Source organism: Rhinolophus sinicus, chromosome 3 (genome assembly GCF_057876585.1).
Source record: "Rhinolophus sinicus isolate RSI-liver-muscle chromosome 3, RSI-T2T, whole genome shotgun sequence".
NCBI classification, from domain to species: Eukaryota; Metazoa; Chordata; class Mammalia; order Chiroptera; family Rhinolophidae; genus Rhinolophus; species Rhinolophus sinicus.
This window is the reverse complement of record NC_142503.1, coordinates 5,279,649-5,303,768: the sequence shown is the minus strand read 5'-3', so window position 1 is coordinate 5,303,768 and position 24,120 is coordinate 5,279,649. Positions and strand designations below refer to the sequence as shown.

The window sequence follows — 24,120 nt, the reverse complement described above, 5'->3', positions numbered from 1 at the left end:
ATCTTGGCCATACAGCTATATTTCACTCGTAAAAAAAATTAAAAAAAATGCATCCCAAATATAAGACGTTGCTAAGCAGGAAACTGTGGGAATTTTAAGATAAGGCAGGATTCATCTCCACAGCAGCCCCGGGAAGCCTTTGGGTGCAGGTTTCAACTGCCCTTTATCACACATCTCACTGGGATGACCACCTCCACCTGTTCAGGACCAATCCACAGCTTCAGAGAAGTGGCCAAACATCTGTTGGAGACTCTGGCCCTGAAACAAATGTCTCTACAGGATTTTGAATCAATCATTTTAAATTATTTTTCTTAGCTCCTGGCAAATATTTAAATAGGTTCTTACATTAATCTTGAGCATTAAAAATTAATCATTATAAATGGAGGACTCATTACTGGAGCTGAGGTGGACTCTTTTATCATAAAGTAGACAATTTGAGATGATTATACAGGGTTTTGAACATCAAAGAAAGAAGGTGGAGTTTCTCATGCTGCCGCTCCATATTTCAATGTGCGCATGGAGACAGCACGTCTCCACTCTGAATATTATAATATAAACCTGCAAAATGCACATTATTTGGTTCAGAGCTCCTTTAATAAACCAGTGACACAATCCGGATTAGGGGACGTGTCCTCCTGGGTTAAGATGAACAGCACAGAACTAGAAACCAGACTAGAACGGGGGCACGTCCTCAAAGCCTGTGCTGAAAGAAAAGGGCATCTTGGCCAAGATGCAGTAACCACGCGGATATGTTATAAGAAGCAGATTTAAATCATTTTCAGTTCCAGATGGCAGTTCTGAGGCAAGGGTGCCCCCAAAAGGAATCGAGCCGCTGGGAGCCCTGAGCGCTTTTATAGGATGTCTGTACAGACAGGAGACAGTCCAACAAAGCATTGTGGCCAGGCGCCCAGGGCCACGCGAGAGAACAGGTGAAGGTGGTCAGCAGGCACGTCCTCCTGCCGCTGAAGATGCTCTTACCCAAACAGTGATTCCACAGATGGGGATCCCGGAGACAGAAGCTGGGAGGAAGGAGGCACAGAGAGGGAAACTTCAGGGAAAGGGTGAGTCCCAAAGCGGGGAAGCGACACTGGTGCTGTTCTTCTGCTCCCTCCCCAAGATGTGCGGCTGCCGACCCGCTTCCCTCACTCTGCAGCACAGTCTGAACGTGGAGCATTGGATTTGCTCATTTAAACTAGCTCCAGGGCTCCCAAAACACGTCTGTGGGATTGAGCATGGGGGTAGGAAGAAGAGGGATAGAAAGGAGGGAATAAACACAGTGAGGGAGCAGTTTGCACCGAGTGGGGGTACTTGCAAAGTGTCCTTGTCAATTACCGCTGGGGCCCACAAATGTTTCTCTAGACACAGTATCACGCAATTCGTGTGGGGCATCTGGAATTCCAGAATTAGCCATCACGAGTCACCATTCCTCCCAGGCTAAAGCAGGGATGGGTAATGCTTTAGCCAGCAAGCAAGCCCGTTCCGGAGGTTATTCTGTCCAACCCTCCCACCTCATTGCCACCCGAAGAAGGCAGAAATCCCAATAAAGCAAGACACGAGTCCCAGACAGAAAGCCATTGCAAAATTTAAAGATTCCAACAAGTCACTGTGGAAGAAACAGTTAGGCCTCACTCTAAGCTGCTGGAGGTTGCCTAGGCCTCGATTCCACGCAGAAGTGGCTGCAGAATTTGTGGGGGGCAGTGCAAAATGAACCCATGGAGCCCTTTCTTTAAACATTGCTAAGACTCAACAACAGCAGAGCATTAAACCATGCCAGGGTCCCTCTGAGCACGAGAACCTGGTGGCAGGCTCAGGAGACTGGCCCCGACCTGAAGACACACCTGTAAAGAGTCAAGGGGAGCTCGGATGCTAACATACAGGTGACAGGTGCGACTTGGAGAAACACAGAAACAAGAGAAAGCCTCCCGAGTCGCTCTAATGCTCTATCTAGACCCAGCAGAGGCTCCCCACCATCTGTAGCACTGCACTGTCTCCCTCGATGTGAAAGGTGACCCAAGATGAAACCACACAAAGGTGGGAGAGCTGCTCCTTGCAATAATGGTCACCTGTAAGGGGAAAGCACCTCATTAACCTAAGGACGCTGAACTACAGGGGCACAGGAGGAAAGGTGCAGGGCAATTCAACAATTAAGTAACTATATCTAATAGCATCTGGACCTTAATGAGCCACCGAGGGGTGCACAGGCCCTTTTACAGGCTACATATACTGGAGGCAAGGGGTTCTCAACCAGCCCAACACCCGAAAGAAAAAACTTAATCCTCTGAAGAACATTTAAAGGAAACAATACAAAACCATGGCCAATAAATTATTTCCAAATGGAAAGAGCCAAATGTTACAGTTACGTAATTCAGTCGTCTGGGCGTCTCCCAGTGTAACTGCGTCACCTACTGTCCATCCACTACTGGCAAGTCCAGAGTTCTCCAGGCCCATGGCTTACCATGGAATGGGGTACACACACCACTCGCTTATATGTATTCACTTTGTGTGGGGGTCTGCAATGGGACCCGCAATGCCGCCGAGGTCTGCCTGTTCTGAATTTCTCGGGGCCTCATCCTCAGTTAGATCTGGAGCCACATGGGGGAGCATATTGACTCAGTTCCTTGCCAATAGAGTCATCCTGTCCCTCTCTGTAAAATGGATCTGTGCACACTTCCTTAGCTGAGCTATTGTGAACATGAAGCATGTGGGAGAAGCCTAGAGAGCCGTCCACCATACGGGAAAAATTAAAGCTGGTATCACGTCAGAGATAACTGGATTCTTGAACGTGGCCTTTCTCCTCGTCAGCAGCGCAGGGCCACCCTCACCATCTCTCACTCGTGCACCAGCTGCCTCAGGCTCATGATCAACGGGGCTGCCCCTCTTCTCAATTGTCCCAAAACTTATCTTCCCCGAAAAATCTAATCAAGCTCTGATTCTTAGTCAATCATGAAAACATTACCGGAGTCCATTAAAATCAAATTCTTCTAGATGACCACAAAACACCGCCAGGGTTTAGTTCAGTTTCCTTCATCACCCACCCACCCATTCCACCCTCCTCTCCATGACAGTGAGGGTCAGGCTCTTCTGCCAGACGAGAGAACCCAAATTAAATGGCTTTAAAAAGACACCTATGTTGCTCACCTATCGACGTCCCAAAGCAGGGGATCCTGGTCTGGTAGAGCAATTCTGCTCTATGTCGTCATGTTCCTTCAGGCTTGGTAGTCTGCCTCACGCAGGTTTGGAGCCAAGCCTCATGGCCCAGGACGGCTGCAATAGCCCCGGCCTTGTTGTCTGCCTTCCATGCGGTGGGGTGGTTGGCAGGCCATTGCTTTGGAGAGAAGGAGCTGTCTTCCTGACAGTGACAGAAAGACTATTTCCCAGGATGTGCATGCCCATACATGGGGCAAAGCAATATGACTGCAAAACAAATAACAGGCTCTCTGCTCTCAAGAGATTTCAGCCTGGTGACACGGAATCAGATAATTTTGAGAACAGCAGGAGAAGTGTTGTTATGAACCAAGTGCTGAAGACTCATCGGGGGAGAGTCACGTTGAATCCAAGTGAAGTGCTGGCTCCGTGATCCACGGCAACTTCCTTCACCTCTTCAAGCCTGAGTTCTGACGTCTGTAAAATGCTGACAAGAGCACTCACAGTCACTTTATGAGGTTCTGTGGCCATGACACCCAGCCCTTGTCCAAGGAATATAAGGGGAGTACAAGCAGAAGTGAGTGTGAGCCTCTGACAGCCTGCTCTTGCGTTTCTGTCTGCTTTGCCCTGGATCCACCCCCTTTCTCCTCCTCTGTGTGCGTCTCTCTAGGCCACTCTTCCACACTGTGGGTGGCTGAATAATGGTCCCCAAAGATACCCAGGCCCTAACCTCTGAACCTGTGACTGTTAACTTATCTATTAAAAGCAGTTTTGCAGATGTGATTAAGTTAAGCATCTTGAGATGCAGATTCGTTTGGATTATCCAGGTGGCCCAACATCAGCACAGCTCCTTGTGAAAGCAAGACAGAGATGTGATAATGGCAGCAGGACTTTAGAGTGATCTGAAGGAGGGGTCAGGAGACAAAGAATGCAGGGAGCCACCAGAAGCTAGAATCGCCAAGGAAATAATTTTGCCCTGGAGCCTCTAGAAGAAAGCAGCCTGTCGCACGCTGACGTTAGCCCTGTGAAACTAAGTTCAGACTTCTGGCCTACCGCACTATAAGAGAACAAATGTATTGTTTTAAGCCATTGTTTTTGGTCCTTTGTTACAGCAGCTGTAAACATACTAACACACATGGTGCGTTCAGGAGATAAATAAGCATGTGAGGAAATCTATCCAAGCACACGAGTCCTGGCAAAGGTCTCCTCATTAATCCTTCCACAAGGGCTCCTGACCACGGCCTGGGAACCGGGTGCTCTGGTACAGAAATGACTGTGACAATCACATCCTTGTCAGGAATCACTAATCAAGTGCACAAATAACTGCTTCGTGAGGAAGAAAAAGCGGCCACACAGAGAACAACTGTCTAGAGTAGAAAAGCACATCCATTCCAAACAACGAGGAAAGCCCTCAAAGAGAGGTCCCAGGATTCAGCCTTTGAGATGGAGATGAAAACCTTCGCTTACAGGAAACAGTTTCCCTGGCTTAAGTAACGTACAGGAAGTGGGTGAAGCAGCGCAGAGAACGGGAGTATGGCAGCCACGTTCAGAAGCGCAGTTAGGAGGCGTCAGGGGCTGAGATGAGTCATCGGCAGTGAGAGGAAAATCACTAGAGTGTCATCCGGGCGCTGCCACGGGCTGAGTCACCTCCGTGGGTGCACCTGGTTTGTCCCTGGTGCTACCTGCTTATCAGGCACCTGGGAGAGTCCACAGGTCAGCCCCGGGTCCCATGCCCACCTGTTACCGGGGTAGATGTCTCAGCTTGATCAATCACCAAAACTGTAAACAGCTGGCACTTAGTAGTCCCCAAACCAGAATTAAGATGATATTCTCTGAAAAGTGACATAGAATAACAGCAGCGTCCCACTTGTGATGGGCAGGGCTTTTCCATATGATGATGGCTGTTATTCCAGGAACCACAAAAGGAATGCACAAAGAAATAGGTGGGCAACCACAGGTGAGAGGAAGGGGATGCTGAGGAGACTGGCTTGGCTGGAATGGGATGGGAGAGGGGGTTGAAATTGCGTATCGGAGCCATGTGTGGGGGAAAAAAAAAATCAGTGCCAGAAAAGAAGGTTGGATTTTATCTTATCGATGGGAGGCTATTAGTGGTATTTGGTAATCATGGCTCTTATGTTCTTTTGGTTGATCTTTGCAGTACAGTTTGAAGGCAGGCAGCATGGAGGAGGGGATCAGTAAGAGGCTGGTACAATTATCTAAGAAACAGGTGAAGTCCTAAAGTAAGGCTGTGGACGCGAAGTGGACGCACTAAAAATAACTACCTTCACTAAGGAGGAATTTAAGGTTTTCTCCTCCCAGACGAGGCGCCTAATCTGTTGTCCAAATTCAGGCCAAACAGCCCAGCCTCCCGGCTCTGCACACCCGGACGTGCGTGCTCAGCACTGCACGTGGTAGGTGTGCGGTCCTACTGCACGAGACCTCATCCATGTACCACGGAAGTTTCTTCAACAAGCACTAGAAGAAACCAGGAAATGGTGGAGGCTGACAAAATCATCAAACTTGCACACAAAAGGCTTTTGTATTCTGAGAGTGACAGATGAGGACAGACAGACAGAAGCAGCTGCAGAAAGACGGAATCAGAATCACTCGGCATGTGTAAAGTAACAGTTCAGGTAATCCAGCTGTTGTCCTTCACACCACAGTGGTGTGTCTCACCTTTTCCCAGAACGCACTTCCTTCCAGAAGGCTCCATAACACACATTGTAGGAATGGCTGCCACCAGGCCCTCCAACCCCTCCTGCCTATCTCCACCCACAAAGGCCAGGCAGGCTCACATTCCGCCCTCCAAGCTTAGCTTTATCTAATGGGAATTGTGGGGAAGGCAGCTGGGGGCTTCTGGAAAGAATGGCGAGTCTAAACACCAGGAGGGACCCCTCACTGCCCAAGCACTGCTTTCTGCTGGATGTGTGGTCAGGTGAGAAGGGATGCCCAGAATGGTGGCAGCACTTTGGAACTCGGGGGAAGAGCCCAAGGGTCACGGCAATGTCGCCCGCCAGTCCCAGTCCCGAGACCCTTATCCCTGTGGAAAGGATGGTGCCTTAGGGGCCACAGGCCTTCAGCTTGGGGCAAAGCGACAACGTGTCCTTAGGTTTAAGCCACTGCTTGTTGGGCTTGCCTTCCTTGCAGCTGACAGAATCCTAACTGTTAGAGTCCCAGTTGAGAGCATTACCAACATATCCTTTTAGCACTAGACTCCGGTAGGTATTCCCTGAGGCAGTGAGGGAGGGACCATCACTGACGGGTCCTCCCACGTGACTTCCAGGGGACACGGCAGCACTGACAGAGTACAGCCATGTTATACTGAATTTCCAACATCTCAACAAATCGTTCTTCTCCCACTTGACTTCAGACAGCGACTCCAATGACGGCTCATTGTAACAAAGCCGACATAAATTGATCAACGGTTGTTTATTCACACATTGTTCTTTCATTATCCCAAGAGGCAGAAGCCCTCAAATGAAATGACTGATGTTACCCGATTGTGACTCAGTCTGGAAACGCTTTTTCAAAAAGGCAAAATTAAAAACGAGTTGGGTTTTCTCTCTTAAATATACAAATAGCAAGTTTCTTATATCTGGTTTATATCAAAAGAAAGAAATTCATGTATATGGAGTGTTTGTAATATTTCTGTGCACATCGTAAGAGCAGACAGGTAAATTGACTCCATGCTAATATTAGATGTGAGGATTAAAATTATATATGCATGTATTACACATATAGTATCTCAAATTGATAGAAATTTTAAAATATCACCCTGCATTATCAACTGTAAACAGGGCATATTACCAAAGCGAATGTACGTGTTCTACGAGACCTGCAAAATGAAGCTGCGTCACCTGGGCGTCCAGGTTTGGAAGGTCACATCACAGTTCTCCTCTCCGGCCCCTCCTTCTCCCCCGTGGTCACCTGCCACCAGCCCTGACGCAGCCCGCTCCCTCGCTGGGCAATGTCTTGCTCCCGCCTCTCCACATCTGCCCCCGTTGCCTGGTAAGTGCTCTGTGTCCTTCTCATTCCCTGTCTCCCCCTCCCTGACCCTACATCGTTCCTCTGGGCATCCTTCCTGGGCTCCCACAGCATTCTGCTTCTCTGTCCTCTACTAGACTATCAAGGTCAAAGATTCACGCCATCTCTGTGTTCCCACCCCCTGGACTAGGCCAAAACGTAGGGCCCAAGTTCCTAGTTACTTGTGGAAGGGACACGTGAATTCACAGCTGTTGATCGAGGGACATGTTGCCTTCAAATGTGATGAGGTTTCCAGCACACTAGCTCAGAGGGCCTTGGAAGGAATAGATACAGGTGCACAAGAAGTTCATCCTCTTACCTTTTCATTAGGACAGAATGCAGTCGGGACCCTGGCAACAAAACTTATTTTGAACTGGTAGTTACAAGGTTTGAATTAAACCTCATCATTTCATCAGAAATTATCTCTGATAAATGTATTGCACAATGAAATCACAACACCAAATCTGGACAGATTTGTAAGAAATGTTGCTGAGAAGTTATTTTTGAGCTGGAATGAGTATGTAACCATTTTTCTGTTACTTTTAAGAGACTGATGCCCCTGATAACATCTCTGAAAAGTCTGAGTAAGCAGAGTTGCTCAGATTTGCTGCAGTATTCAGACTTCTTTTTCTACAGAATCTCAATGGGCAAATCGGAACCAGATGGCTTCGTGAAGGTAGGAAGGTTCCGACCAGCCTTATTCTTCTAGGAGTACATACACTAGGATTTATGATGACTGTGGCATTTAAAAAGCCAAAGTATCATACTAAGAGTCTCTGGATAAAGCATTTCATTGGAAATGTTCCTACCTGACCACTCAATTCAGAACAACCCTGATCTGTGAATTGATGACTTAGGAAACTTGAGCCTAAGAAAAATATATGATTTTAATTTAGTATTTTCACAGTGCACCTTGGCGGCTCGTGCACACACTGCTCCAGAAATTTTCATCTCTGGAGGAACTCAGCTCACCACGGGGTTTTCACTGGATGGCCTCATAGAGCAGTCAGCATCTGCTTTAATAATCACGCCTGATTTAAAACGTGTAAAAGCAGACACAAGCTCTTTGAAATGGAATCCAAAAGAGGAACTATCAAGGCTATTGACTTCTGTGCAAAGAAACAGAAAGGAAACAAATGTATTCTGTACAGAACAAAGGAAACCGGTTGCTAGCTGTTGTTTAATGACTGTGCTTGCGTTTCCAACACTTCCGAAGATAGTGACTTGTAGATTTTCCTCCCTTCCATTCTTCATGAGACAAAGACTCTGGCTGAGCACATCCTACCTGACACACCCAGGTTTCTGGCAGGGAACAATGTCATTTGCATTTAAAGATCAGGAATCGCCCCTATTCCTTAATGTATACACAGAATACTTTTGTTGGGATTTCACAGGAAATGGATGTTAAGAGGGGACATATTTGCCAAAATAACTGTTGGGAAGAAAATACATTTGGGTTTCTCTATTCTTTTACTATAAATACTATTGGGAAGAGATGGGAACATTATATTATATGGAAGAAAAAAAGTCAACACATTTAAGAAAAACAGGAACATAAACTCACACATACTTAACTCATTCTTCACGGTGCTGGGTAGCTATGCTCCCTGTTAGTGTTCCAGAAATGGAGAGAAGGAACAATTCGCACCACCGAGGTCCAGTAAACGCCCTGCATACATCATAGCCACACGTGCATATTCTCAGTGAGGGACGCACGAGCACGGGAGATAATAAGAGTTACCTCTGCAGTGTTTAGGGACCCAGTACTTGAGTTCCTGCGTTCCTACCTCCCCAGGTTTGTTATAGGCTCTGTATGTAGGAATTGTGTGAACTGGTGAAAAGTAGGGGGTGGAGATTAATGGTGGAAGTATTATTGTCAACGCTGGGGAAGTATAATTAAAAACAAAATCTTCTCTCCACCCAGAAAACCTCTTCATGAAGGAAGTAGAGAAAGAAAACAGTTTTATTATTGAATCAGCATTAAACCAGAACGTCATGCATATCACAGGCCATCTGCTAAGCGATTGCAGAAAAAGGAAGAAATTCCACCCTTTTACAGAACTAAGCAGATATAACCCATTGCATCATGTTCTCAATATGAACAACAGCTAGTCCTCACGTTGACAGCACTAGTTGTCACACAGAGCTCATTCTAAACACACTTGGTAATGGGGGTGACCATTTGTGCTACTTAACTGGCTTTCTCCAAAGGAAAAATAAACTCGTATCTTCATGACAGGGGCTAGTTTTGCATCTCGGAGTCAGGTGCCCGTCAAAGTTGGGTTCCTATCCTCGCACTGACCCTGGGAGGCAGGGGCATATCTCCCTACATGACTGAATTTCAGACATGGCCCCGCGTCCTTGAGAAAGACATTTCAGAGTGGAAAGCTGGCAAGAGGCTTATTTAGCTCGTAGAAAGATTTATATACACTTCAAAAAGACAGAGAGAGAAGTTACAGGGACATGTTCTCTTAAGCAAACTCTCTAGGAAAAGAGAGAAAGATGTCTCTTTCCTTATTTTCAACAAGGAGAATTAAGTCTCTTAATTTTAATTGGTATTGCCCTTACATTGAGAGAGTGGTAGGGATCCATTCAACAAAGATATTTTAAAGATGTTTAAAAGATAAATTAGAATTAAATCTTTTATACACGTGATATATTTAATATCTATCATTTGCTCTTGTAGAAGTTTCAAAATAAATAGCATAAAATTTATTTGTTTCCAGAGGCTGAAAATGATTATAATGAAAAGCACAAGAGTAGGGCAGAGCTTGAACAGACTCTCGTCCTTTTTGTTGGGGCCATTCATTGAACCAACCGTTAATACATGACCAATAAAATGTTATACTATAAAAGTCACTTAAAACAACCCGTAAACGATTCCTCCATCAATAAACACGAAAGACACCTACAATTCAAGCTCAAAACCATGATACAGAATTCAGTTAGGGCGAGGGTAAGAGTTAGGTCAACTTCCAAGCTTAGGTGATCCATGAATGCGCCTGAAAAACTGAGAGAATTCAGAAAGTCACATCCCTACTCTTCAGGTTTTGAGTGAATACACTTATTCCCTGCTGGCCTTTTGAGATGCACTGCTAGAAAGTTATGATTAATTATTCAGAAAGCCAGGATTGCCCCCTTGCCTGTTATCTTTATGAAATGCAAATCACAGATTCAGAAAAATAGGAGGATGACAGAAAAGAAAGCATAGAAAATGGTTACTGTTAATGGAAATACCTTAAAAGTCAAGACATCCAAGAAGATTAGGGAGGGGAGGACTTTTTCTTTAAACTTTCTCAACGCTAAGCCCCTTATGAAACTTTTTTCTTCATTTGAAGGAATAATTTCTTAATCTATAATACTCGCATGAAAGCAGCTTTGAGCTTTCAGAAGAGAACAGAACTGGTTCAAAGCAGGGCCTGCTCCTCAGAAATACAATATTGCCTCATTAAAATGAGAGTCCCCAGCTGGGCAGGGCCATAGGCCAAGGTCAAAAAGAAGAGGGAGCATTCATTAAGATTTTCTCACTAAAAATCCACTTTTCAATTATTCTCTTTAAAATCTTATCTAAAATGTAAAGCCATGATCATCTTCTCTTCAAAAGCTAAATGGTCACTTCACTTTATCTTATCTGAGCCTGAACTAAAAATGCCAATACTTTTTCTCCCCCAACGTGATGGGAGGGGAGGGGGACACTTTCAGAAATCAGTTCAGAGGTCTTGAGGTGGCAGAGTGTCTGGGTGGGAACCATGGAGTTCAATTTATTTGTCATGAGGTTTTGTTTTTGTTTTTTTAATTGCAAATCTCAGTGCATATAGTTAAGAAATTTTTGTGGAATAAAATTCATGTATTGTAACTTCTGTACTATTTATAGTTACATAAACATATGTTCAACAGTACACAGCAAAAGATATTTTTTCCAGAATAAAAGTACATTTTAAAATGATTCTTCTATATTCACTGCTCTGAGAAGTATCAGCACAAATTAATTAGCCTTCAGGAAACAAGATGTTTCCACGCCTATGGAACAGGTAAGGAACAGAATAGATACTGTTCATTCTACACTGAGAGATCTCCGGTTAATTCCACCGAGCAGGTGTTCAAACACCACTTTCCTCCAAAATACTTTGAAAACAAATTCATGACTATGTGTCAAAAATATACAAAATGCTTAAAAATGTGTCTCTTCACTCAAAGCAATAAAAAACGTTAGTGTTGTACTGGATGCTGTTTCCCAAGAACTAGAGACAAGTTTTCTCACTTTCTGCCTTAAGTCTTTGTAAAAACTAAATAAGTGTTTGAAAATGTATCACCACAGTGGGTAGACCAGTGCCTGGCATGTTGCAGCTGCTCAGTGCTTCGACCTGTGTAACCCCGAGGGAGTAAGGATTCTGTGGAACATCTTCCTTGGTCTATAAATTATAGACCAAATGCATATTGAATAAATGCAAGTTCCCAATGCTGTGAGGCTCAACACATATTATCCAAACTGTTTAGTCTTCCTTCTGGCTAGTTTGTTACTCATTAGCTCTGCTTCCTACTGTAACGAAGAAAGAAAATTCTAATGATCTTTTTTCTACCCTTATAGTTTTAGTAACGTGTGGTTTGAGTCACTGTAGCCATAGAACAAAACAGAGGTGATTTTTTTTTTTGCCCCCTCAGTCATTTTCCTATTTATAATTTTCCTTTTTATTTCTTTCTTTCTTTGTGATAATGGGTAGTAAGTTTAGATGGACAAAATTCATGAGGTTTACAGGGTGCCGTGAACAAGCTGCCCTCTGTCACCTGCGATGCTCATGATCCTCTTCCTGAAGACCCCCCATGATGTGACTGGTTTCTCACGTATCCTTCAATGATGTGCTCAAATGATTTTTGGAAGGAAGTGACCGATTGTAAGAGGACAACTGAGTCACTGAGTGAGGCAGCTTCCATCGGGGAAAGCTGGCCGTTGAGTTAGTGGTGCTGCAATAGCAGCTAGAGATTAATTTCACAAATGAGATAACTGAATCCTGGAGAAGAAAAACAAACAAACAAACAAACGACAAACCAACCTCTTGTCCAATGTTGCAGAAAGTACAAGGATTTATGAGTCAGGATTCGAACACAGGTCCTGTGATTCCAAGTGGGTGCTCTTTTACCATTACATGCAACTGAATTAAGCTTTTCCAATGTTATCAAAGTGTTAATCACTATCAATACTTCTACCATTTGCCATTACTAAGAGTTGTCAAGGTTGGTAAGGAAAAGGAAGAGGAATTAAGTCTCTATTTTAACTTAAATGTAGCAATTTACTTGAAAAGAAGGTTCTGGACTAGATAAATATATTCATGCCAAATGAATTTATTGTGTACTCAAAAATCCATATAAAGTCAGCAGTGAGAATACCATGGCAACCCCGCAACAACGGATTAGAGGAGAAACTATGGCTTATGAGGCTTAACAGTTACATGTTAACTATGTGGTCACATAAAAATGATGATGGTGATGACGATAAAAATCATCCCCCCAAATGCAAACACGGGCAAGAAAGAAATATTTTAAGAAAACATTTTTAATAGTTAAAAAAACAACAACCCTGGGATTTCACAAAACAGAGTGAGACAGTAACTGGCAGAAATAAAAGAAAGTTGAAGAAAATGTTATGGCCTTAAGGAAATATTAAAAAAAAAAAAAAATCTTCACACAGGGGTACTCCAAATGGAAAGAGAATTCCGATATTTTGTCCCTGAATCTAATCCTCTGGAACACATTAGCCCCATAAGGCAGGAGAATTCCCGACAAGGAAGCTTGTTTCCTAAAGCCTCATGTTGTACAGACAAACCTGCAAAGCTATGCTTACCCAAGCCCCCTTCCTGCTACCACTGTGTTCTCTAAGTTCGGCAACCTCCACTGACAAATTCTTCTGGGCAGACATTTCCTGCCCATCTACCCTAAGAGTGATGGAGACACACAGTAATGTCACCAAAATACTATTCTCCCAAGCCAAAATCTCTCTCAAGTGTGTCTCAGTTTTACTTTAACATTCTAAAATGCATCTGTAACAGATGTGTCAGCCAGCCCTAAAATCTACAGCGAGCAGGCATGAAAGAGAAAAGCCAATAGAAGGGAGATAGATGCCTTGCAATGAGTGCTGTGTAACCGGAGTCCTGTCTAATAGTGAGAGGAAATAGCCAAATCTCAAATTTTCATAGTAGATGCATCATAGAGTGGTTGTAAGAGTGGTGAATTCACAATGTGAGATAATTCAAAAAAAAAAAAATGTTTAGCAGAGGACCTGGAGGCAAAATTTGTGTGAATGTGCACTTTTGTTTTCTGGCATTAGTTTCATACTTTGAATAAAAATGGGCAGAAAGTGTTCAAATCATGCCTCTAACAGGATGATAATATCCCTGCTGAGACTCATGGAGGCTTGCAAAGTCCCACCAGTCACAGGTTTGACGGGAAGTGGCAGTGACCTAAGAAGAACAGTGTGCAACAGGCAGCTGCCTCAGAACTGGTAGAGAGACAGAATATACAGTCGTAGTCTATGCAACAAAGGTTCCAAAATCTCTGTAATTGTGGACATCATCTGATGCGAGGAGGCAGAGTATAACAGAGTATGTGTGAAATGCTCTCCCAGACCTTGGTGTACTTTATTGAGCTTTTTGCTCAGATAGCATCTACTCTGAGAATTCTTCCCTAATATCACTACTTAAGTAAACCCCAAACTCACCACCCCCGACTCTCTCATCCATTTTTATATCACACACACACACACACACACACACACACACACACACACACACACGTTTACTTGTTAACATGTTTTTCTCCCTGACTAAAACAGAACCTTCCAGAAGATGGGGAACCTGTGTTCTCCTCTCCCCTATTCCCACTGCATATACCACAGCAGGCAGGGCCTCGTGGGTGGATGTATGAATGGAGGAGAATCATGGCTGCAACTAGCACAGACCCTGAAAGTAGCCTCGGTTTATATCCCATCCCTGCCATTTACTGCTCCATAACCCAGGACCGTGGGGTAAGGTTAGCTCCAGTCTCTAAGAGTTACTTTGGAGATTGGGTTAGTCCATGAAATGTCATTAGCATAGAGCCCAGCACGGGGCAAATGCTCGGTAAATGACAGTTATTATGGCCCAGGCGAGAATTAGGTCACACATCCATTTCTCAATCAGTCTCCGGCTGGGGTAGCAGCATTAGGAAAGCTCCCACAAGCTCCCAAGAATAGTCTCCCCGTGGAGTCACACAGGACACGCTTCAGTCCTCCAGAATGAGTGGTGATAACACCTCTGAAGTGTCGTGCAGCACAGCAGCTCAGGAGAGACCCGGTACCCAGGGATTTCACTGGGTTCTGGTCCTGTAGGCACTCTCTGTCTAGCATGTATCAAAATTCCCACAAGGAAAGCAGGCATTTAGCTTAAACTGCATTGTTTCTCCAGACAGCTTTGGCACAATGAGCCACTCTAAACAGTTTGGGGAATGGCGGAAACTCTCCTAAAATCTATGTCCCCTGAGGCCAGCTCAGGGCCAATCTTGCAAGCAAGCCTTTGTAAAGACAGGAATCACAGACCTGCTATGTTAACACTTTCACTCAATTACATACCATAACTAGTTCAAAAAGAAATACTAGAACACATGAATAGCTATGTAATCATAGAAAAAACAGAATCAGTGGTTCCAAGTATTTCCATAAATAAATTGCCAGGCCAAGATAATTTTATGGTGAGTTCTACTGAAATGTCAAAGAATATATCATTCATATCTCATACAAACTTTTCAAAAAATTTCAATAAGTGGTTACTTTCCCCCAAATTAGCTCATATATTAGGCAATCAACTTGATACTTGGCAACAACAGTATAAGAGAAAAAAATTACAGGTCAATCTCATTCTTGAATACTGATATAAACCTTCAACATAAAAATATATCAAAATGAGTCCTGTAGTATATTAAAAAAATAACTGAACAGAGTCTTTTACTTGCAATGTAAATTTAGAACTAGAAACATCTACAGATATGCATAGTTTCAAAGACCTTCTCCACAAAATACTTATTAATTACAAAGGAACACAGAGTAACTTCCTAGTGGAGAAGCCTGATCCCTAGGTCACCCTTAATCAAGAGATCAAAATGAACACCAACCGTAGTGGAACACGCTGAAATCACTCACTACCTGATGGGACGCAGTGAGAATACAGTAATCATTTTGTGACACTCCTGTCAGAGATATATAACTTGGACTTAATCTTGAGAAAATACCAGACAGACTGAAATTGAGGAAGCGCTACAAAATAACTGGTCTTGCATCTTCAAAAAGGTCATCATGAAAGTCAAGGAAAGACTATGGAACTATGCCAGCCTGAGAAAGACAAAAGAGACACAACTAAATGCAATGTGAGATTCTGAACTGATCCATTGCACTACAAAGGGTTTTATTAGAACAATGTGTAAAGATTGAGATGGAGGATTAGAAGGCAGTAATATATCGACATGACTTTCATGATTTTGATGGTTCCATTGCAGCTAGGCAGGGTTCTTATTTGTAGGAAACACACCTAAAGTTTTTGGGTCATGGACATCATGATGGTACATGGTTTCGAAAAAAGTTCTTTGTACTGTACTTGCAATTTTCCTGTAAATGTACTTTCCCACCAACACTGTACGAGGTCTCCTTTTCTACACATCCTCCACGTCACTTGTTATTTCTTGTCTTGTTGAGAATAGCTGTTCTCACAGGTGTGAGGTGATGTCTCATTGTAGTTTTGATTTGCATTTCCCTAATAATTAGTGATGTTGAACATCTTTTCACATGCCTGTTGGACATCTGCATGTCTTCTTTGGAAGCAACGTCTATTCAGATCCTCTGCCCATTTTTTAATTGGGTTGTTCTCTTGTTGTTGAATTATATGTTAATATATTTTTGATGTAAACCTTGTTGGATGTGTGATTTTAAATACCTTCTCCCATTCAGTTGGTTGTTTTGTTTTAATCATGATTTCCTTTGCTATAAAGAAGACTTTTAGTTTAATGTAGCCCCATTTGTTTATTTTTGCTTTCGCTTCCCTTGCCTTTGGAGTCAGATGAATGAAATAATGTTGTTAAGACCAATGTCAGAAAGTTGATATTTTCTTCTAGGAATTTTGAGGTTTCAGGTCTTACATTCAAGTCTTTAATCCATTTTGAGTACCTTTTTGTGTGTAGTGTAAGCTAGTGGTCTGTTTCATTCTTTCGCATGTGGCTGTCCGATTTTCCCAACAGTACTGAAGGGACTGCCCTTTCTCAGTTGTATGTTCTTTGTTCTTTTATCATAAACTAATTGCCCATATGTGTGTGGGTTTGTTTCTTGGCTCTCAATTTTGTCCCATTGATCTGATGTCTTTTTATTCCAATACCACACTATTTTTATTATTATAGCTTTGCATTGCTCATCTGCCTCTTGAACAACATGGGTTTGAACTGTGCAGGTCCACTTACATGCGGATTTTTTTGATTGACTGGCACAATTCAATTGACCCATGCAGTTCAAGCCCACATTGTTCAGGGGTCAACTGGCAATTGGGAATCTACATATGCAAATTTTGGATTGTACAGGCAGTTAGCACCTCTAACCCCTTCACTGTTCAAGGGTCAACTGTAGTTTGAAATCCAGGAGCGTGATACCATGTTTACCGGAAAATGAGACCTAGCCAGACCATCAGCTCTAATGCGTCTTTTGGAGCAAAAATTAATATAAGACCGGTCTTATTTTACTATACAACTGGGTACAATACAATACAATACAATACAATACCGGGTCTGATATTAATTTTTGCTCCAAAGACGCATTACAGCTGATTGTCCGGCTAGGTCTTATTTTGGGGGAAACACGGTACTTCCAACTCTTCTTCTTTCTCAAGATTGCTTTGGTTATTTGGGATCTTTTGTAGTTCCATACAAATTTTAGAATTATTTGTTCTAGTTCTATCAAAACTGTCATTAGAGTTTCGATAGGGATTGCATTGAATTTGTAGATTACTTTGGGTAGTATGAACATTTTAATAGTATTAATTCTTCCAATCCATAAGCATGGAATATCTTTCCATTTGTTTGTGTCTTCTTCAATTTCTTTTATCAGTGTCTTATAGCTTTCAGTGTAGAGGTCTTTTACCTCCTTGGTTGAATTTATTCCTAGGTATTTTATTATTTTTGATGCAGTTGTAAATGGGATTGTTTTCTTAATTTCTCTGATACTTCATTATTAGTGTATAGAAACCCCACAGATTTCGGTATATTGATTTTGTATGCTGCAACTTTGCTGAATTCATTTATTAGTTCTAACAGTTTTTCTGGTGGTCTTTGGGGTTTTCTATATATAGTATCATTTCATCTGCAAATAGGGAGAGTCATACTTCTTCCTTTCTCATTCAGAAGACCTTTACTTTTTCTTGCCTAATTGCTGTGGCCAGGACTCCCAATACTATGTTTAATAAAAGTGGTGAGCGTGGGCATTAGTGTCTTATTCCTGATCTTAGAGGAAAAGCTTTCAACTTTTTAATGTTGAGCACGATGCTAGCAGTGGACATGCCATGCATGGCCTTCATTTGAAGTATGTTCTCTCTATATCCACTTTGTTGAGAGTTTTTATCATAAATGGAGACTGAATTTTGTCAAAGGCGTTTTCTGCATCTATTGAGATCATATAGTTGAAGTACCTTAAACATTTATATTTAGTTCTACGATTTTGATGTGTGCGTCTACATGCTCTAGAACAGGAGTGTCCAAACTACGGCCCATGATCCATTGTTAATTGGCCCACAGCAAATTCCAAAAATATATTTAGTTTACTTAAATAAACCAGGTGAGGCAATACGTACTTCACCTCAAGTGAGTGGCCGACTGTGTATTTTACTGCATATGGCCCTTGGTGAAAAACGTTGAAAAAAGTTTGGACATCCCTGCTCTAGAGTCTATGCTTTTAAGCACTATCTTCCACTGCCCTCCAAGGAGCTGCAGGTCCTAAGTTTTCTTGGGCTCCAGATCCCACGATTTTTCCTCTATATCACGAGGATGTAGAAATGGGGCCAACAGATAATATCTAGCATGTTATAGTCTTTTACATTTAAAAATTTATTTGTATATATAGTTACATCCCCCTTTTCAACCATGGTGTTTACTTCTCTTTTTCTTCATTATTTTTATTAGTCATTTCAAAGAACATAAGATTTTGGTTTTATTAAAAAAATTGTTTTCTACTCTCATTGCCTAATTTTTCCTATTTCCTTTCTTCTACTTGCTTTATGTCATTATTCTTTTATCCTGCTCTCTACATTTCAAGATGTTTATTTACTTTCAATGTGTTGAACTTGAATCTATGGGTTCAAGTCTACCATATGTTAACAACTAGGGACTCCCATCCTCCCCCTTAAATTCTTTTTTACAATCACCCCAGTCGGGCTTTTGTGCATCCACTCCACTAAAATCGCTCTTCAGTCATCATGACCTGCATACTATTAGATCCTACAGACATCTGTCCGTTTGCCTCTTATTTCACCTAACAGCAGAGATGGACCCGATTGGTGCTTCTATTCACCTTGGAACACTTTATCGTTCTCTAGTTCCTCCATTCTTGCATTTTCTAACTGGCCATTCTTCTCAGTCTCATTGCTACTTCCTCGTACCCCAAATCTCTTACCCCAAAATCTAGCATATTTGGTCTCCAGAGCATGTTATTTTATACTCCCTTCAGTATACAACAAATTATAGTCATGTAATAATTGGTAATAATTATGTAATAACTGGTGATAATTATTTCCTTCATTCATTAGTATCTAAAATAACAAAAAGGAAAAACTTCAAAGTTTTTATTCAAATTCAGAAAAAAAATATTTTGTTTGAACCTATATTTGTACTTTCCAAACAAAAATTTACAAATTGCAGCTGATACCATTTTAAAACTTAAATAAAAACTAAGTTTTCACAGAAAGACAGAATCAAAGGACTTGCTTTGTGGTTTCTTTGTGTCTACAGCCGCAGTGCTCTCAGCACACCCACGATTCCCGGAGTTGGGGAGGCTCATCCCCCCTCAGCGTCAGTGAACTTCAGACCAGTGCATTTTCAAGGTTTTCTTCAAATATGACTTTCTTGGTCACGCAAAACTAAGGGCTCAGTTTAATATTGTTTACTTGGACATTTTCAACTGAAAATGACCGTCCCATTTCTTTCCACTCCTTCCCGTGTACATAGGTGTACATAAATCTCTTACACCAAAAGTCTTTGTGGAAGGGAACAGAAGCAACCCCCAGGGCAAAAGATGGGAGGCAGAAAAGTACCACCTGGAACAACTCTTAAGCAGAAAGAGTTTTCACATCTCTCATGAATCTCCCTTAGCGTCCTTACAAGTTCAATAGAATGAAGATCACACCTGGCCAGACAACTTTCCTGCATTGCGTTTCATACATGCTGCTACATACTTTCCACAAGCTCAGTGATTCCAATAAAAGACATTCCTGCTAAGCAAGACTTCATGTTCGTCATCTTAAAAATACAAAGCCATTTTTTTAAAGTACCCACTCACCCCAAATGAGAATTGTTAAAACACAGATAAAACATGATACCTTTCCCTCTTTGTTTCTATTACATTGCAAATAGAAATGGCTGACTTTATTCATGTAACAAATGATTTTGGCGTGGTGTGGGGCTAAGTTTCAGTGTGTGTTTGGGGGTGGGGAGAGGTGATGAAGGAAGAAAGTAAAAAGAACACAAGTCAGATGGTGATGAGGTGCTGTAAAGAAAAATGATAGGAGGTAAAGGGATGAAAGGGTGTGGGGTGGGGCTGCTCCTTTACATACAATGGTCTGTTAGGTTAGGTTGGGCTGTCTTGTGGTAACAAATTAACCCCTGACGCCCCGAGACTTAGCATGACAGAAGTTTTATCATTGGATGTTCCCCACAGGTCAGCAGTGTGTCATTCAGGGACACTGCAAGATGGAGGCTGCACCACCTGGGACAGGGGGTGCCCCAGTGTCCCTCTACAGCTGCTGCAGCAACGGTCACCAGCTGAAAGGTCATGTATGGCCCGTAAGTGTTCATATCCAAGGCACCAGACTAGTCTCACGCACCTGTCGACTGCCAGAGGGCTGAAAATTGAGGGGAGCGCCTGGGTGTTCCATGAGGACTAAAATGACTCTCTCACACTCAAGGGAGTCTTCTCCAACACTGTAATTTGAGCAGAAATTTAATAAAGGGAAAAGCTGTAACACGGTGAATGCTTCACTCCCTGACTCTGCCTTAATTCCCGGCTGCCTTTCTAGATATGCTGACTGACTGGAGGGGTCCTGCCTGAGACCTGAGTAATGTCTGGTCTGACGAGGAACAAAGAGATTTGGAGATTCCCTCTCTTCTTTGGATACCCCCACTTGCCTGGCCCCTTCTCCCTTCCCTGGATATACATATGTAAGGGCGAACCTCGGAGATTAGTAACGTGTTTGACTGAGCTAGTTTGAAATTTGATTCTCCTCATAGCTCGCTATCTAGCCACCTGTAGCTAAACTTAGGTAGTTTGCAGTTAGACCCACCCTGATGTATCTCTCAGTCTGGAGATGACATTATCTTACAACAGACCAGACTCCAGGAAATGGTGTCAGCCCTTTTGTAATTTACACCATGGAAAGCAAAGCTGCTGACCAGGGGGATACTGTATCTACTCTGATAAAATGCAATTAGGACTGAAACATAGTAGCCTAACAAAATGGGCTTTTTTGTTAGTCTTTTTTTCAAGAAAGAAAGAAAAAACTCAAATTTGCAAGTTTCTCGATGAAATCTTTCATTCTAATGCTGAGCAATCTACTAGTACGTAAGTGACCTTGCCTCTACCCTCAAAGAGCACATTATCATTGAAAAGTGTGTCACGTCCAACACACTCAAACATTTATGCTTTTCCACTGATTATCAAGAGTAATATAAAAGTCATTCATAGGCTTTTCATACTCATTACACAGTGTCAAAGTCTTGGGGAATTGTCAGGAAAGATTGGTAAAGAAAGATTTAAACTGAAACCCAGATCAAAATTTAGGTTTTTGGATTGTGACAAAGAGTTACAATTAATCTTAAACCTGAAACTACTGTAAAATATTGACTGTCAACTGTAACTGAAAAAAAAAAAAAAATTAAAAAAAGAAGAAGAAGAAAAAGTTTATGTTGCTCTGGGCAATTATACCCAACAGCAAATGAAGCCTTAGAGAAATTGGTACAATGATCACATTAGACAAGACATTGAAAAGGAAACTCACGGACTGGATCTACCTCAACTCTATTCCTAGGCAGCAGAGCAGCACCCAGCAAACAACAGGCACGTATGTTTGTTTAATGGAAGAATGACTCTAGTTCGTAAAACATAACCTAAGAAAGGCGATCAGCGGTTAGGGACCACTCAGTATTGTAAAAACGTTCTTTCTCATCGTAACTAGCGATTTACACCACTTCTCAGGAGCCCCGCACAGGTGGGTCTTGGGGCTTCAGAGGACGAACCCCCGTCTCACCGCCCCCTTATGCAGCACGACTGCTCCCCACGCCCCCTTACAAAGCACGACCGCTCCCCACGCCCCCAAGGCGGCTCCCCGACACCCGCCGCGCACGGTCACGAAGCAGCGGGGAGCAGGCGCCCCACTCCGGCCGGGGCCGCGCCGGGACCCCCCGAGTCTCCAGCGCGCCTCCCGACACCCCCACGGGTTCCCGCCCCCATGTGCTTCCCACCCCCGCCTGGAAAAGCGTTCGGAACAAAGACGCCGACGGGCGGGCCCGCAGCGACCGCGGGACCAGCACCGCCGGGGCAAACGCCGGGCGCGGCCGGGGACGCGACAGGGACGAGCCCCCGGGCAGCCCGTCCCCCGCCCGCGCCGCCCGCAGCCCCGCGGGGACCGGTCCTGACAGACCCGGGCGCAGGAGGGCGCGGAGGACGGCGCGGAGGGGGTGCCTCCGCCCACCCGGGGCCGCCTCCCACTCGGGCAGCGCGGGACGGGCGGCGCAGACCGGGAATGACGGTCGCTAAGGCCTCACCTGCGGGCAGCGCTCGGGGACTCCGCCAACTCAGCGCGCAGGATGAAACGCGCATGCTCCGCGCCTCGGCCAATAGGAAGCTCGCCCGGCGTGTGGGCGGGGACGTTCCTGGGACACGCGGGTGAGACTGACGTGCGGTACCTGAGCTCCGCGGCTCTCTCTCCGGCGGGGGCGTCCTGCTGCCCGGGACGCGAGCACAGGTGTCCTGGGTCGCTGGGCCTGGGACGTGAGCGACACGGCTGCGGGGGCTCCCTGCGCTTGGAACTCCTGACCCTTTCGCCAGGTCCCCCAGCGCGGTGGTTAGGTCTGGACCTGCCGACTTCTCTGCCCGCTCTGCCCTTGTTTTGAAGTTTCTTTCTTTCTTTCTTTCTTTCTTTCTTTCTTTCTTTCTTTCTTTCTTTCTTTCTTTCTTTCTTTCTTTCTTTCTTTCTTTCTTTCTTTCTTTCTTTCTTTCTTTCTTTCTTTCTTTCTTTCTTTCTTTCTTTCTTTCTTTCTTTCTTTCTTTCTTTCTTTCTTTCTTTCTTTCTTTCTTTCTTTCTTTCTTTCTTTCTTTCTTTCTTTCTTTCTTTCTTTCTTTCTTTCTTTCTTTCTTTCTTTCTTTCTTTCTTTCTTTCTTTCTTTCTTTCTTTCTTTCTTTCTTTCTTTCTTTCTTTCTTTCTTTCTTTCTTTCTTTCTTTCTTTCTTTCTTTCTTTCTTTCTTTCTTTCTTTCTTTCTTTCTTTCTTTCTTTCTTTCTTTCTTTCTTTCTTTCTTTCTTTCTTTCTTTCTTTCTTTCTTTCTTTCTTTCTTTCTTTCTTTCTTTCTTTCTTTCTTTCTTTCTTTCTTTCTTTCTTTCTTTCTTTCTTTCTTTCTTTCTTTCTTTCTTTCTTTCTTTCTTTCTTTCTTTCTTTCTTTCTTTCTTTCTTTCTTTCTTTCTTTCTTTCTTTCTTTCTTTCTTTCTTTCTTTCTTTCTTTCTTTCTTTCTTTCTTTCTTTCTTTCTTTCTTTCTTTCTTTCTTTCTTTCTTTCTTTCTTTCTTTCTTTCTTTCTTTCTTTCTCTTTTTCCTATTTACTAAAGCAGACCTTTTTCTAACTCGGGCATGGCCCCTAATTTCATGTTGTAAATGTTCAAAAGTTAGTATCGTTATTAGGCATCAGGCACTTTTCTAGGCTTCCGGATACTGGGATCCAAGTCCCTGGTGTCCTGTCCAGGTGCTTATAATTTAGTGCACTTCGCGGCTTTTTTTCAGATACACACCTTTATTTTCATAAACAGTGATAATTTCTGTTGAGTGAGGCATGTTCTCAAATGAGAATCTTTTCCAGTATTTAACCATACTTGTATTTTTTTTTATTTTTTTTTTTAATTAGGTACTGTTCTAGGGAAAGTGAGAATGTCATGATTGTAGAGCAGTCTCTTCCATTCATCTGGTCTTGCCACATGTGACCCTCTGGCTGCTCAGAGAAATCATCTCTGAATCATGTTTAGAGGTCACGCCAGAGTCCGTGGTTCTTTAATTGACACCTGACATCTTCAGGCTCCAATGCTTCATCCCTGCTAGAAAAAGTTCCAGTGCAGAAAAGGGAAATGAGCTTATCTAGTTAGTGTGCTCCTGTTTTCACAAGTACACAAAGGATAGAGTGAACAAAAGAACATAAACGTAGCTCAGTAAATGTTTTACTGTCAGCTAAGAAACAATAAGCTCATCAGAGGAACTGTGACATTCCGCAGCAGGAGATTTGAAATACATTTTTGAAAATGGAAGAAAAAGGAGAGCTAGAGAATAACATCTTTCGTACTTTATAATCTCATTTTGAATCCTAAAAACTGGTTTGGTGACTGTAAGCTCGGACTCTGTTGCATGTGGACCCGTGAAGTAACTTGTTAATGAGCTTGATGATGGAAGAATGACGAAATTGGCTTTAAAAGATTCATGGATATTCAC

At 43.0% G+C, this 24,120-nt stretch overlaps 1 protein-coding gene across 1 annotated transcript in view; it reads right to left on the bottom strand.

Moving 5' to 3' along the window:
- The window catches only part of LOC141570735 (uncharacterized), a 109,261-nt gene that overhangs the window by 82,830 nt on the left and 2,311 nt on the right, over positions 1 to 24,120 (bottom strand). The window contains exon 2 of the mRNA XM_088796409.1: positions 22,198 to 22,535. Within this exon, the coding sequence (XP_088652535.1) occupies positions 22,198 to 22,535 (338 nt within the window). The remainder of the gene's footprint in view (positions 1 to 22,197; positions 22,536 to 24,120) is intronic.